This window comes from Bubalus kerabau, chromosome 1 (genome assembly GCF_029407905.1).
Source record: "Bubalus kerabau isolate K-KA32 ecotype Philippines breed swamp buffalo chromosome 1, PCC_UOA_SB_1v2, whole genome shotgun sequence".
NCBI classification, from domain to species: domain Eukaryota; kingdom Metazoa; phylum Chordata; class Mammalia; order Artiodactyla; family Bovidae; genus Bubalus; species Bubalus kerabau.
In genome coordinates, this window is record NC_073624.1 from 98,948,973 (window position 1) to 98,964,909 (window position 15,937).

Sequence of the window (15,937 nt, forward strand, 5' to 3'; positions counted from 1 at the left end):
GTTCAGTCACTCAGTTGTGTCCGACTCTTTGTGACCCCATAGACCGCAGCACGCCAGGCCTCCCTGTCCATCACTAACTCCCGGAGTTCACTCAAACTCATGTCCATTGAGTCGGTGATGCCATCCAACCATCTCACCCTCTGTCATCCCCTTCTCCTCCCACCTTCAGTCTTTCCCAGCATCAGAGTCTTTTCAAATGAGTCAGTTGTTTGCATCAGGTGGCCAAAGTATTGGAGCTTCAGCTTCAGCATCAGTCCTTCCAATGAACACCCAGGACTGATCTCCTTCAGGATGGACTTGTTGGATCTCCTTGCAGTCCAAGGGACTCTCAAGAGTCTTCTCCAACACCACAGTTCAAAAGCATCAATTCTTCAGCACTCAGCTTTCTTTATAGTCCAACTCTCACATCCATACATGACCACTGGAAAAACCATAGCCTTGACTAGACAGACCTTTGTTTGCTTTTTAATATGCTGTCTAGGTTGGTCATAACTTTATCTTTATAGCCATTCATTCAATAAACGTGAGGATTAACACGTATCTAGACTATGTGAGGGGCTTCCTAGGTGCCTCAGTGGTAAAGAATCTGCCTGCTGATGCAGGAAACACAGGTTTGATCCCTGGGTTGGGAAAATCACCTGAAGTAGAAAATGGCAACCCACTCCAGTATCCTTGCCTGGGAAATCCCATGGACAGAAGAGCCTGGTGGGCCAGAGTCTATGGGGTCGCAAAGAGTTGGACACAAGGAGCACACACGCATGCAGACTCTGCTAGATGGATTTTGCAAGTACAAAGATTAAAAAAACAGCCTTTGCCTTAGAGAAGATTACATTCTATTTGCAGGGAGAAACAAAAAAAAAATGACAATGACAATCATAATCTCAAAGACTTAGCAGAACAGCCAGCAATAGTAGATACTCAATGAATGCTGCCTGATGAATGAATGAATAAACCAGGTTCTAAGAACTATTTCGTGGATTATGTAATTATTAATACTACAGTGATCCCTATTACTATCATCCTTTTACAGATGAAGTGTACCAATTAGCAACATATTATTTGGTGGCGGTTTAGTCGCGAAGTTGTCTGACTCTTGTGACAGAATCCTGCGTTGCAGGCAGATTCCTTACCCCTGAGCCACCAGGGAAACCCCAACATATTACTTCTTAGCTCTAAATTTACCCTCTTTGTACTGCTTCATAATACTGGGGCTGGACCCTGCAAACATTTCTCCTTTGTCAGATGGTACAGTGTTAGTTTTCATCCATAGAGGGCACTGGTGAGATACTGCAAGACGATTACAGAGGAAGGGGCTTTTCATCCTGGTTTGGGATGCTCTGCTTCCCTGGTGGGTCAGAGAGTACAGAATCTGCCTGCAATGGATTCCCTGGAGAGGAAATGGCTACTCACTCTAGTACTCTCGCCTGGAAAATTCCATGGACAGAAGAGCCTGGCAGGCTACAGTCCCTGGGGTCACAAAGAGTCAGACACGACTCAGCGACTAACACTTTCATTTTTCATTTTCACTTTTATCCCCTCTAAAGTGTATTACTGCATTTTCTATCAAGTTTCTCAACCTGGTAAGCTGCTCTTAAAAACCAGTTTCAGCAGAACTTCAGCAAGTTCACTGGCCACCAGCAGGCTGCATATTCATGTGGCAGTCACTTCATCTTCAATGATGTCTGAACCTCAGTCTTGGGGGTGGAAAGGGGCCTCTTGCAAGCTCTTAGTACTGCATCCTGTACTCCCCTTCAGCCCTTGAAAAACGTAGCTTCTTCCATTTGTTATGCCTGCTTTCCTTGGAGACCTCTTTCACCCTATTAGTAGTTAAGCATTGTTAACTTTTTACTAGTGTGTAAAGCTTTATATTAAATTTTCCTTATTCAAATGTGGTTTTTGTCTCTAGAATGGATTCTGGCAGGCACATGAAGGAATAAAAGGCCTCTTAAACAAATATGAGAGGCCTGAAGAAGCACATTTTCCCATGGCACCATCAAATGACTAATTAAGAATAAAAAGAAATTGAAATAAAGAGTCAACAAATAAAAATTGGCATGCCAATCTCTTTTAAAATCTATGTCTAATCACATTTCTTAGAAAACATATTTTATATTTTTTGGTATTTCTTTCAATCTCCTATTTGGTAAACTGTTTAAAAAAAAAAAATCAATGCAAATATTGGCCACAGGTGAGACCCAAGGCAAGAAAGGGTCGGAAAATAAAGAAGCTGTGGCTAGCCCAGGTCAGGTCATCTAAGACATGTGACTCCAACCAGAACCAAGAACTGGAATTAGAGCAAGATTGCCTAGTGATCAATAAGACTGGAGGACCAGAGCATCAGTGTTCAAATCTGAGGTCTGCTACCATTGAGCTGTGTGACCTTGGGCAATTTATCTAATAACGATAATGTACCTACTTCAAAGCTCTATGAAGATAAAGATAAAGTTTATATATATAAAGCCCTGAGGCTAGAACTCTATCCAAATTCTCTTTCTAACCTCCTCTCTACTTCAATGTGCTCAATCCATTTTTTCCCCAGTATCATCTGATTATTACTGATCAATCCCTATTGAAATAGATATTGAATACTAATTGAAAATCTGCATCTATCAAAAAGGTTTCAGAAGACCTATCTTCTTTCAAAACTGTTCTCCTTTACTCTTCCTACCATTGCTGGCCTTCAACTTGGACCCTGCTGAAATAAGATGTAGAATATTCTCCTTCCTTAAAGGGCTACCACTTCTTTCCAGGCCCACAAACATGGAATCTGTTAAAAAGAACAGGAGTGATACAGTACAGCCGACATTTCTCAATCAGCTCTTACCTCTTCCTTGTGGATCTGTCCCTCCCTCGCTCCATGTGACTCTGGTGTCCTAAGGGAAGGGCTCACGACTCAATGCAAGCTAACCAGACTCTGAACCTTGGAAGAAGACGAAGTGGAGGAACTGAGCTGCAGACAGTCATCAATGCCCAGAAATCCCCAGGGTTGCCTCACTCCTGCCCTTACTAAGTCCGGGAATTTGAGCAACTCCTTTTAAGTTGTGAACTACCCAGTGCATGTTAGAGAAACTCCTACTTTTGCTTATGTTAGCAAGAGGTCTACTGCTTGAACCAGAGGGCCCACATACAAGTCTGACTAACTTGCATCCCTTAGTTTCCCCATCTGTAAAGTTTCTGAGATAACTTCTGGCTCTGCTGCTGCTGCTAAGTCGCCTTCTGGCTCTAACCTTCCCCAATTCTGACAACAGGGCAAGTCCCAGAAGACTTGCTCTGATTGTTCTGAATTCTCCGTTAACAATGGCACCATTACCACCCAGCCCCCATACACCTTATGGACAAATGGGGGACTGAGAGATGCTTTCAAAGTCTTATATTTAGGTTATAAAACCACAAGCCTCTCGTTTGCCACTTGCTACATCTCAGCAGTATTATTTTGGTAACAGCGTCGCCACCCTCTCTGCTTTGGTGCTGAGCATAAATAGAACATGAACATTTCCAGGAATTGTCAACTTGGCACTTCTCACAAGGAGTTAAGATTTCTTTTAAAACACTAACAAAAATAAAGCCTAAGACTAAAACCTGCCCCAAACTTCTTCTAGAAGTCACATTTCCTTCTCAATTCAAATTTACTGTTTGGAAAAGGACAATGTACTCCTTTTTCCCTTCTGGGGGAGAAGTCCTCCAAAGAATCATATCCATATACTCCTTACTGCTCAAACTGAGGAACAAGTATAAACACAGCTGCCTATTAAAATTAAGTAAAGGCAAACATTCCTGCAGCTAGCTACAACAGCAGCCTACAAGTCTGAACTATACCCATAAAAAGAGAACACTACCTTGCTAAACGTACAGTTTAACTCTGAGGCCGAGCCACCAGAAAAGCTGGTTATTGCAACTGATGACTTTCCACAGCATGATTTAGGAGCTGCAGAAGTGGGGCCTGATTCCCGGATTAGAAGAGCCGAAGCACCATCTCCTGACCATAGCCAAGAAGATTGAGGTTTTTTTTTTTTTTTTTCTCTCAAGGTACCCAGGGGCCTGTTCCTTGACCCCATATGGCCTCACATTACACCCTACTCCTCCCGCTAAAATAAAAGGATAAAGTGAGAGATGCGGGAGAAAGAGACCAACCAGGAATTAGCCTTTAGACAATAGGTGGGGAAGAGAAAGAAAAGCCCCTGACGCTGCACTTCTGAGACAGACTGGAGTAGGGGAAAGCAGAAGAAAGCAGACTGGTAGATAACAGGCTCTGAAGCACCACAGGCTCTCAGGATTAGGGAGGAGAGAAATGCAAATTTTGAGAAAGTGTCTTTACAGGACATGAATCAGCAGTCTTTGAAGTCAAAGTCTCTAGATTCCAAATTAGACTTAACTATGTTGTATAACCTTGAGCAAGTGACTTAACATCTCTGTGAGTGAGGGTAATAATACCTTCCACCTCATCAAGTTACTGTCAGGATTAAATGAATTAATAAATGCAAAGGTCCTGGCACAGTGCCAAGCACATAGTAAAGTAAGCCCCCAATAAATACTGTGATTATTATTCCACTAGTATTATTTGAGGCTCTTGTGAGACACAGAAAAGACTAAAATTAGTTTTTTATTATAAATTGAAACTGTGGGCAGACAGATTGTCTGACCAACCCACAGACAGACAGACCAAGCCGGTCTCGGTCTTGACGACTGGCCGTTTGCGCCTCTCCTCCCCCCATGCGTCCTTCAGCCACCATCAGCTCCCTCTGAGGCTGACAGTGGCAGGAGCGGTAAAGAACCTGCCTGCCGATGCAGAAGATGTAAGAGACACAGGTTCAGTCCCTGGGCCGGGAACATACCCTGGAAGAGGCAATGGCAACCCACTCCAGTATCCTTGCCTGAAGGAGACCATGGACAGAGGAGTCTGGTGGGCTGCGGTCCACAGGGTCACAAAGAGTTGGACACGACTGAAGCAACTGAGCACGCACGCACGCCTGAGGCTGACGGCAACACTCAACTCACTCTCCGCTGGCAGCTTCTGTCTCCATTTGGACACAGCTTGATCTCCAGCGCTCACAGTACTGTGGGCAGTCTGTAATTACCAAACAATGTGAACAGACGATGAAAGTAATTCCCCCAAATCCAAATTCACCAGATAATTCAAAGCCCTCCCATCAGTTTTTCTCTATAAACACAGAGCCTATGAATCCCCACAAAGTTCTAATGGAGTTTAATGCTGGTAGTAGACTCACACCTGCATGGGGTATGAAATGCTAGAACATTCTTAAGCTACACTGTTTACAGAATTCAAAGAATTAAAAACAATGGTGAGCACAGAGTTAAAACAAAACTACCTATCCTTCTATATCTCCATTCCTACCTCCTTTCATGGTCCCCCACCTGAAAATAAGAGCAACTCTTCAAGCAAGCACAAAGCTTTAGGAGGGCCGTTCCTGGGAAGCAACAGGTGAAAAAGGAGCCCAATCTGATGGTGAGGTCTTTAGGCTTTCAACCTTGGCGACACTTTAAAATTACCTAGGAAAGTGTTCATGCCTGTGTTTGCACCTCTGTCTTTAACACCACTGCCCAGACCCCACCTCCAAAGATTTCAGCATGAACTGGCCTGGGGCAAATACTGAGGATCATTGGTGGTTGTTTTTTTTTAAGCCAGAGTTGAAAACCACGGAGCTAAATCAACCCTGATTGATCAGCATGATCAGCATGACTGATATAGCCAAGCGACCCATACATCCACAGGAGAGAGAAACAAATATCACAGGGAGGATTTCAAACAGGAAATAACATTAAATCCATTTTTTAGAGTGATATGGAGGCATTCCTCCTGGGGAGAGACCTGTCACATGGTCTGCTGTTCCTAGAAAGAGCAGCAGTTTGCTGCCAACAGATGCATTATTTCATCAGTCCCATAAATACTTGATAAAAGTCTTCCGCTCTTGCTTTATGTCAGCCTTGCAGAAGAGGGGAAGGACAGGGTGGGAGGAGGAGCTTTCTGACAAAATGTAGGGCTGACACATCAAAATTTCCTTTTAAATGATTAAAATTGGCATCAATAAAAATAAGATATTTTAGGAAAATCTCACCGTAGTATACCTCAAAAAGCCTTTGAAAATTTCCCCTTAAAATGAAGAGAAAAGCATAAGTACAATTTTTTAAAGGCTAATTTTGATTATTAACACTACAGCTTTATATAGTTCCATTTCTCAGCCAGTAGGGAGCCAAAATTACATAGCAAATGTCCTAAATCCAGAGTCAAGAGGCCTGGGTTCTGGTCTTGACAACAAGTTACATTAGCTGTGTGATTGTGGGCAAGTTGCCTTCATCTCCCTAGCCCTCAATTTTCTCAGAGTAAAATCAGATGATCTATGATCATCACCTTTCCAAACTTAAAAGTGCACAATATCGGGATGTTTCTCCATTTTGCTAACTTATTACATTAGCAAGTGAAGGCATTTACAATTTAGACAACTTAAAATTAAGTCATTCTCACAATTCTGCTAGTAAATTTAACCAGTTGCCAGCTACTGTGCATCCACTGAGAAAGCAAAACAGTAAAGCATCTTGACTAGATGTTACCTTCTGTCTGAAGGATGGTTAGAGCCTTTCTACCTCAACTATGCCAGCCACACTAAGCTTCCTGTCCCCAAACTCCCATTGCTCTTTTTAAAAGAGGAAATACATGAAAAACATCTTCACGCTTTTTGCTGTCTCTCATACCATTATTATTTTCTTAGTATTTTCCTTTATGTTAACTCATTTCTAAATACCATGTGTTTTAAAGGAACTTCAAAAATAGAAGCCTGTTTTACTTGTGATAAATGGAAGAAAACCACTACAATAATACAAGGAAAAAAAAAAGCAAAACAACTGAATTCTAACAATACTGTTGTCCATAAAAGGCTTTAAGAATGAGGAGCTTTTTCAGTCTATTAAGAAGAAAAATTGTCAAGGGTTGCAAGAGACGTAACAGAAATACTTGTACCAAATGGAGGTTTTCCTTTGGATTAAAACAGGATTAATTCCATGTCCACATATCACCTGAAATCATTTTAAGAACCACCCAAGATTATGGCTGTGCACGCATCTCACATTCTGGGAAGCACGACAAACAGGCGAGACTGGGCCTTAGCGACCAGCCACGGGATGCAGCATCTTTCCGAAAGGAAGGCTGCTGCTGCTGCTGCTGCTGCTGCTGCTGCTAAGTCGCTTCAGTCGTGTCCGACTCTGTGCAACCCCATAGATGGCAGCCCACCAGGCTCCGCCATCCCTGGGATTCTCCAGGCAAGAACACTGGAGTGGGTTGCCATTTCCTTCTCCAATGTATGAAAGTGAAAAGTGAAAGTGAAGTCGCTCAGTCGTGTCCGACTCTAGCGACCCCATGGACTGCAGCCTACCAAGCTCCTCCATCCATGGGATTTTCTAGGCAAGAGTACTAGAGTGGGGTGCCACTGCCTTCTCCAAAAGGAAGGCTATTCCCCCAGAAAGTTCTGGGCTCTAGCCATGTTGTCACTGGAGCTCCCACTTGAGTTCCTTTGCACTTGTGGTCTCCTCTATCTGAAAGCTTTTCTTCCAGGCATCCACTCTGTTGAAGAATTCAGGTCTGTACTGAATGTCCTCCCATCAAAGCAGCTTCCTCTGACCACCCCATTTACTGTGGAAAGCCTCTCCTCACCACCCTGCATGCTGTTCTTCTTCAAAGCACTCTCAACCTGATGTATTCTTCATTCACTTGCTTGTTGTCTGTCCCCATGAGACTACAGGAGTCCAGAAGAGCAGGGGCTTTGTTTACTACAGTACCCCAGCACCCAATGTCTGGCACGTGGTCCAGACGAATATTTGCCAAATGAATGAATGGATCTTCTCAGTTGATCTGAAGAGGCTTATTAACTAGTGCCTGGCACTTACTTAGTCCTCAAGTAGTATATGATAATTGTGCTGGAGACACACACAAGCTCAGGCTCACCGTAGACTCTGCCTTTAGCACGAGGAGGGGTCTTGCTCTGAATGCTGACACAGCACACCCTCTCTAGGACGCAGGATGCCACAGAGTGAACTCTACTCAGCCACAGAGGAAGGGTCTGAACAGACCATGAGTCTGATGAACTAAGATCAACCCTGAACTTACCATACCCAGGTTGTGGTTTAGTCGCTAAGTCAGTCATGTTTGACTCTTGCAACCCCACGGACTGCAGCCACCAGGTTCCTCTATCCATGGGATTTTCCAGGCAAGAATAGTGGAGTGGGTTGTCATTTCCTTCTCCAGGGGATCTTCCGGACCCAGGAATCGAACCAGGGTGTTCTGCACTGCAGGCATATTCCTGCATTGCAGGAGATTCTTTACTAAATGAGCTATGAGGGAAGCCCCAGAGTAGGTATGAATTCATGGTATGATTCAAAAATCCGACCCTAGAAATCTCTCTAATAAACCTATTATAATACCTACAGTTTTGGGGTTTTTTTTTCCCCCTTTATTTTTCAGTAACTTCAGATGTATCCAAGTATACATCTGACAGCCTGAGTATATCCTGAAATGGTGACTGGTGCAGTTCTGCGTGGTCACACAAGGCCAGCTCCAAAAGGGACAGGCTGAGTCCTGGAGACTCTGGGGTAGAGGGGAAACAAGCCAACCCTACATCCTGCTCTGTGAGGGCAGCCACACAGTCCAGGGCAAGGGTCCATGGCGAGAACCAGCTCAGGCAAAGTTACAACAAATGTCAGCCCCAGGACAGCTACTCCAGCAGGCATCCGATGCTAACACAGGAGGCGATCAGCTGCATTCCAAGGTATCCGTCCTTCATCCTTGCTGGTGGCTAAGAGACTATAAAAGCAGAAATTTAGCCCAATGAGAAAGGAAGGGAAAAAAAAAAAAAAAACTCTTGAGCCTAAAAAGGACTGGAATTAAAAGAAGAGTTGCCAGGCTGACTGTTCAGTGGGAATCACGGCAGAGACCCAGTCCCACAGCCGGGGCCAACATGGTAGAACAGGGAGTCCTTGGGCCCAGAAGTCTCTCCCATCATGACTTAAGGCTAAGTCCTACCAGCTGGTGTGACCAGGCTGCTGACAAACCTCCTTTCCAGATCCAGATTAGCTCGGGCACCCGCATGAGCTTGTCAGCCTAGACAGGGGCCCATGAGTAGTGGGCAGCCAGGCACGCAAGCACAGGCACGTTTATCCCGATTCAGCACCGTCCTCACCCTCTCAGTGACCTGCCAGGATTTCCAGCTGATCTAGTGTCTAGTGTGTGACCTTGGCCAGTAAGGGACACACTGAAGCGTCCCTTCCATGGTGCCAAAACGGATTAAGTCATTTTATCACCAGAATTCCTCTTTTAAAACATAAAAGTCTTTATAAGGTGAGAAAAACAAGAAGTCAATTATCCATTAACATGCTGGGCTTTTTAAAAAATGTACAACAAAAATAGGGATACCCGTTATCTAGGCATATTCTGAGACAATCAAAGATTTAAAGTATTTTCTTTGGTGTTTGCTTTTTTGTTTTTATGTTTTGGGATTTCCTGGAGGCACAGTTTAGAAGAACAGAGAGGATCAAGCTACAACTTGATTCTTTTCTAAAAAATGACACCCAGAAAATAAATTAAAAGCAACTAACTGGAATTAATCACCAAATATGGCCTTTGAGGTAGCTCAAAGTTTACAAGTGAAACACAAAAATTAACCAGACAAACAAAAGGAAAACCAAGAACCAAACAAGAAGACCAAAACAAGAAAACTTTTTATAAAATAAAATCAGTTCATGCAGGTCAATCAGGATTGACCTCTTGGCCAAAGAGAAAGCCATTCCTCCCCATTTGTTTTCAAAGCCTCCCAAGAGGAGACCACCAAGCCTACACAAATTAATAATTGCAACCAAAATGAGTAAGAAATCAGAAGAGGTTCACGTATACACACATGTATATATAAGCACCACATTTTCCTACATTTCAATTCCTCAAAATTCAAACATGCCTTTTAAAAAATTTAAATGTACTATTTAAAAGCTTATTAAAATTACTCCATTACAACACGGAAGAAGCACAGGGATCCTGGGAAATAGGCCTCTGGGTCCATTTGCAAGTTTTATAGGGACATTAAACTGAAGGCATTTCAAGTCTAGTACTCTTCACAGAATGTTTTTAAATAGGTTTCCAATTCAGTCCTAATTTAATTTTATAATTAAAATACTGCCATCAAATTAATTGATTTAAAAACTTAAGGTTTAAGGTCTCAAATAAAGAAGGCTGTTAACTAACAACTCCTTTAAAGTATATCATTTCCTCTATGCCTTACATACATAGATAGTGCTGAAACTTATGGTGCAGTGAATTTCCCATAACATATGTTGATTTTAAAAGTGATTTTTATAAGATGGAAAATTACAAAGTGAAGAATGGAATGATAAACTCAAAATTTGGGGTTTATTGTGGAGGCTAGGGATGAGCTAAGATTGGGAGGACACCCAGGGGTCCTCAAAGGCCATGCAATAATTTTTTTAACTAAGTGACAGGGAAATGGGTGTTCACTTTATCACTATTCTTCATACTTGATTATATTTTGTAATCTTACTTAAAAATATTCAATAATTATAAAAAACTATTTAAAAAGTGAGTTTGTGTAATTGCCACTGTGGGAGGTACACAGAGCATTACATAAATCAAACTCTCTCTTCAGGATATTTTTTTCAATAGCAGTGTTACTCAACAAGAAGTAAAACAATGAAGAGGATTTCATTTGTGCAGCAGCCAACCTATTGTTCCATTTGACCTCTTCCACAGAATTAACAAATGTTATTTTCCCAAACTTCAATTTTTTCCCCACTCTAATGATTCATACTGCTCTCTTAAAAAACTTTTTTTCTTCAACATCTCTGTTAACTTTCACATTAGTAAAACCATAATTTCAATTTTTATTGTTCTTTGAATGAACTGCAAGAAATGAAAATGGGGTCATACCTCTTTGAACAACATACAAAAGTACTATTTACAACACCCACAATGATTATGAAATTAAATATTTTGGTAGTAATAAGCTTTCAGTTTGTCTGTTTTGTTGTTTCCAATTATGTATTGCCAAGAGGAACCTCTAAGTCAAATATCATGTAACATGGACTCCCTAACGTTTCTTTTACCATTTCCCCACTTCTACGTTATTTATTCTGCTTTCAATCAAGTGGTAGAAACATCTTAGCTACTTCAGTTTGGCTTTGTTCACACACCTGGAGTATTTTATTTTGTAAGGATAATCCAATTTGAAAACTGAAATATTCAATTCAATTGAATGAAATGAAAATATTTTTGCTTTTCCCACAGGGGTTTTACAAGGCCTTCCTAAGTCAACCAGTTATCTCATACAGATCAAACATTCAGACATATGCCATTAATAAAAACAGAAGAATTAATCAGTATTATTTAATACATGTGGTCTGGAAAATCATTCAAAATATGAGGACCATGGGACAAAAATAACAAAGTGAAGTGAAAGTTGCTCAGTCGTGCCCAATTCTTTGTGACCCCATGGACTAATACAGTCCATGGAATTCTCCAGGCCAGAATACTGGAGTAGATAGCCTTTCCCTTCTCCAGGAATTTTTCCCAACCTGGGGATTGAACTCAGGTCTTCCGCATTGCAGGCAGATTCTTTACCAGCTAAGCCACAAGTGGTCTTTTTATTACTGGTATTTTTTTTTTTTTTTTACCAGTTATATTGGTGTTTAAAAAACAGCAATAACAAATTCTGGGGACCCCTAAGTTGGAGTAGTTCTAACTATCATTGCTGTAAAAACCTTAGCTTTCTTTTTTCCTTCTTTTTTTTTTTTTTTTTTTTGCCAGTTCAGTTCTCTGCTCCTCAGTCTCTGCAGAAAGTAGAAGACAGGGAGGTGTCAAGCATGAACAAGTGTTTCCTATCACATCTTCTTCCTGCTACAAGCCATGCTGATAGCACCAGGACTGTTTCTCTTTTCCATAGCTTCCAACTTTCCTTAAAATCAAAATGAGACACCTACTGCCCACCCCAAAAAACTGCTGTCCTTATAAAAGTAAATACTCTGGGTGTTTGAACAAAGTCAAACTAAAAAGGATGCCTTTAAATCAATAGCCTTTAAAAACAAACTAAGCCAGCCTTCCACATAATTCTCGTTGGCCACGCAGGACAGGAAACAGGTGCAGGCGTGCCTTCCTGGAGGCGGTCTCCTTCAGGAGTCTGACCTTTTCCAGCCAGCCGCTCTGGCACCCCACAAATCAGTTATCAAGAAGCCGAAAGCCTGCTTTCTCATCTACACTTTCTAAATGGCTCCCGATGCCAAGGACTAAGATATGACCTGGCTCTCACATGAGAGCATGCCTCCCAAGTGACCTGCCAACTTTCCCTGGAAGTATTTCTAAATGTATCCTCTGAGTTCCCTCCTCCACCTCTCCATCATGGGCCATTCCTCCCTCCTTCCCTGCACTTCATAATTCCATCTCCTCATCTGGTCCCTCCAACAGCCTGTGCCCTCAGACCAAACTCTTTACCCACTTTCAGGATCCACCGACCTCCAGCCAGACTAAAATCGCAACTTCAAATCCAAAGGGCATAGTTTCAACAATTTTGGAGCTGGTCTGGGGTGAACTTTTTGAGGCCTACCTGCAGGCAGTTCAACTACGGCTTCTTCTCTTGCCTTCTCCAGCTTCTCCCTTACCCAAGGGAATTCCTGCAGAGAATCTAGGAATGCATCGAAGGCTTTAGGACCTCTGGAAGGTAGAATATCCAGCAGTAGCATTGTTTTCCGGAGGCCTGTGGCTTGAGCTTTAATTTCTTGAACGTGGCTTTCTGTCAAGACCCCTTCCTGATAAAGATACTGGAGGACTAGCCCCTCCACCAGTACCTCTGCACCCAACTCGAGGCGAAGGGAGCGAAGCACTTGCTTGTCTCTAGCCTCCATTTCCCCCTGGTAAGAGACAAAATGGTAACTCAGATCACAGGAAGTCTGATGAGCCCCTAAAGATAGTGTCTTTCAATGCAAGCTCCTTAAGGTCATGGACATCTTTGAACCCTAGCAAAGCACCAGGCCACAGTGGCTGTTAAGCCAAGTAATATTAATTTTGAATGGTTCAGAACATGATGAACAGCACTGAACATGAAGCCTCTTCTCTGTTTTTCTTTTCTACACAATGGGAACCTAGCTCCATTCCTTGTTCTATAAAGAGATTTGGGGAAAAGTGGATCAGAGACCCTGCTTAAAAAGCAGCTTTTACCTAAGGATTACAGAGCAGCATTTCATTCTGAAAAACTTGGGAAGAAATAGTGCTTTTATTTTAACATTGACGTCATGAGAGATACCCACCACCGCAGAAATGGCCTACGTGCACGCAAGTGCCCTTTAGACCGTGTGCTTTTGCAGAAGCTGAACAACAAGGGGAGTGGGGCCAGAAACCGGCAGGTACCAGTGAGTTTAAGGGTCTTTTTCCCTAAGAGAAAAGGCCTATACACCACTGCCTTCAAGAAGAACATGAAGCGTTCATGCCCTGTCTATGGCATACATCTTACATCTACAATGTCTGGAAGAATTTTGAATCTCCATCACAACACTGTCATGGCCACACATGTATGGGACACTTAATGCCGTGGGGTTTTTTCCTTTAAAAGACTAAAAATAAAACAATCCACACGCCATTGAAGGCTTGTCTCCAAGACCACTGCATCAGTGAGGAGAGCAATGGCTAGAAGAGTAAGTAGCGGGGAGGGGCCGCGAAGGCGGCAGGTGGGGCCTCGTGACACATAAAGTACAAGCACAGCGGGCGACCCTGAGAGGCGGCAGGTGAGCAGAGGGGTGTGCACTTTGGCGGCCCCCGCCCTTGTGGAATTTCTTTTCATTCCCTTCCTCATCAGCTGAAGCTCTGTGGTATTAGGAACGGGAAGAACTACGAAAGATTTTCGGGAAACCTGACCCGCTAAAAAAAAAAGGGTGCTGGGAATGACTTGCAGAGCGGACCGAAGGGAGAGCGGCCCAGGTACCCCTCCCCACCGCCACCCCAACCCGGCCGGCTCCGAAACGCCGCGAGGAAGTTAGCGAGCGTGGGAGCCGCACAGGGACCAGGCCGCAGACGCCACGGCGCGGGGTCCTTAAGAAAAGATGGATAGGGGGATGCCAGTTTCCTGTTACTTACGTCTGCAAACACGTATCTTAAGGGGGGAAAAAAAAAAACTGCAACCGGAATCCAAACTGTCAGGGAACCTGTACCATAAGCACCATCTTTGTTGAAGGCAAAGAACCTCTGAACAGGAAGTCATGATTCCATCTTTGTTAAGGGCAAGCACAGGAAGTACTGTGGTCATCTTTATTGGTGGCCAGGATGAAGCCTTTTCTGCCATGTTTGTTATGGGTAAATAAAATAACCACCTGGAGGTGGAAAATAGCATCATTTAGGGAGAAGGTAATGGCAACCCACTCCAGTACTCTCGCCTGGAAAATCCCATGGATGAAGGAGCCTGGTAGGCTGCAGCCCATGGGGTCGCTAAGAGTCAGACATGACTGAGCGACTTAACTTTCACTTTTCCTTTCATGCATTGGAGAAGGAAATGGCAACCCACTACAGTGTTCTTGCCTGGAGAATCCCAGGGGGAGCCTGGTGGGCTGCCGTCTATGGGGTCACACAGAGTCGGACACGACTGAAGTGACTTAGTAGCAGCAGGGGGTTATCTAAGGAAAGGAGTAATTGGATAATTGCATTTTAACGCATTATCTCCACCTGGGTCTTACACTCAATTGGCAGATGGTTGGGCCTCAAAAGTCATCTTATCAGGGAGGCCTTCCAGGACCGCTGTTACTCAAAGCAGCAGTTTTGACCACCAAACTGTTTAAAATTCCAATATTCACCTCCTCATCCCCTTAGTTCCAGCTTTGTTTTTATCTGGAGTATGTGTCATTATCTTACTAAAACTTTTACTTAATCATTTATTCCCCACCCAACATAAGATAATTCCTTTATATCACAGGGGTACTCCCCACAAAGAGTTACAAGTCAGTCAGGATTCAGTTACAAACTAGCTATTCTGGAAAGACAGGGGTTTGTCATGAGGAATTGGGGACAATTAGGGGCTTCCCTGGTGGCTCAGAGGTTTAAGTGTCTGCCTCCAATGTGGGACACCCAGGTTCGATCCCTGGGTCGGGAAGATCCCCTGGAGAAGGAAATGGTAACCCACTATAGTATTCTTGCCTGGGGAATCCCATGGACGGAGAAGCCTGGTAGGCTACAGTCCACGGGGTCGCAAAGAGTCGGACACAACTGAGCGACTTCACTCATTCACTCACTGTCATTAGAAGGACTTCCCTGAAGCTCAAATGGTAAGTAATTTGCCTGCAATGCAGGAGACCAGGGTTTGATCCCTGGGTCAGGAAAATCCTCTGGAGAAGGGAATGGTAATCCACTCCAGTATTCTTGCCTGGAGAATTCCATGGACAGAGAAGCCTTGCGGTCTACAGATCATGGGGTCACAAGTCAGGCACAACTGAGCGACTGTCATTAGTAGGGGCTTCCCTGGCGGCACTGGTGGTAAAGAACTCACCTGCCAAATGCAGGAGAGGTAAGAGACAGGTTCCATCCCTGGGTCGGGAAGATCCCCCAAAGATGGGCATGGCAACCCACTCCAGCATTCTTATTTGGAGAATGCCATGGACAGAGGAGCCTGGCAGGCTAGAGTCCATAGGGTCGCAAAAAGTCTGACAGGACTGAAGTGTCTTAGCATGCACACATGCACACACAATCATCAGAAAGGCTGGAGAGGGTCTTGGCATCTAAGATTGACTCCCTAAACAATACTGCCAAAACTGGAATGTGGACTTTACAAGTCAATCAGTCCTGTAATGAGAAAGGCAAGAAACCCCCACTCCAGAGTCCTACCCTCTTCTCAACACTGATAGAGCAAGTGACTGACCATCAATGGAAATGTCAACCTCCCTCCTCAAAACATTC

The 15,937-nt window shown here is 43.5% G+C and overlaps 1 protein-coding gene across 2 annotated transcripts in view; it reads right to left on the reverse strand.

Annotated features, from left to right (window-relative positions):
• The window catches only part of CRADD (CASP2 and RIPK1 domain containing adaptor with death domain), a 193,832-nt gene extending 179,207 nt beyond the window's left edge, over positions 1 to 14,625 (reverse strand). Inside the window, exons 1-2 of one of the 2 annotated variants that reach the window (XM_055585483.1) lie at positions 14,132 to 14,618; positions 12,609 to 12,912 (exon numbers count right to left, since the gene is read on the reverse strand). In XM_055585483.1, the coding sequence (XP_055441458.1) occupies positions 12,609 to 12,906 (298 nt within the window). In that variant the 5' untranslated portion in view covers positions 12,907 to 12,912; positions 14,132 to 14,618. Of the gene's footprint in view, positions 1 to 12,608; positions 12,913 to 14,131 lie in introns of both variants that reach the window. The other variant, XM_055585484.1, reaches the window with a different exon arrangement.
• Positions 14,626 to 15,937: the final 1,312 nt, after the last annotated feature.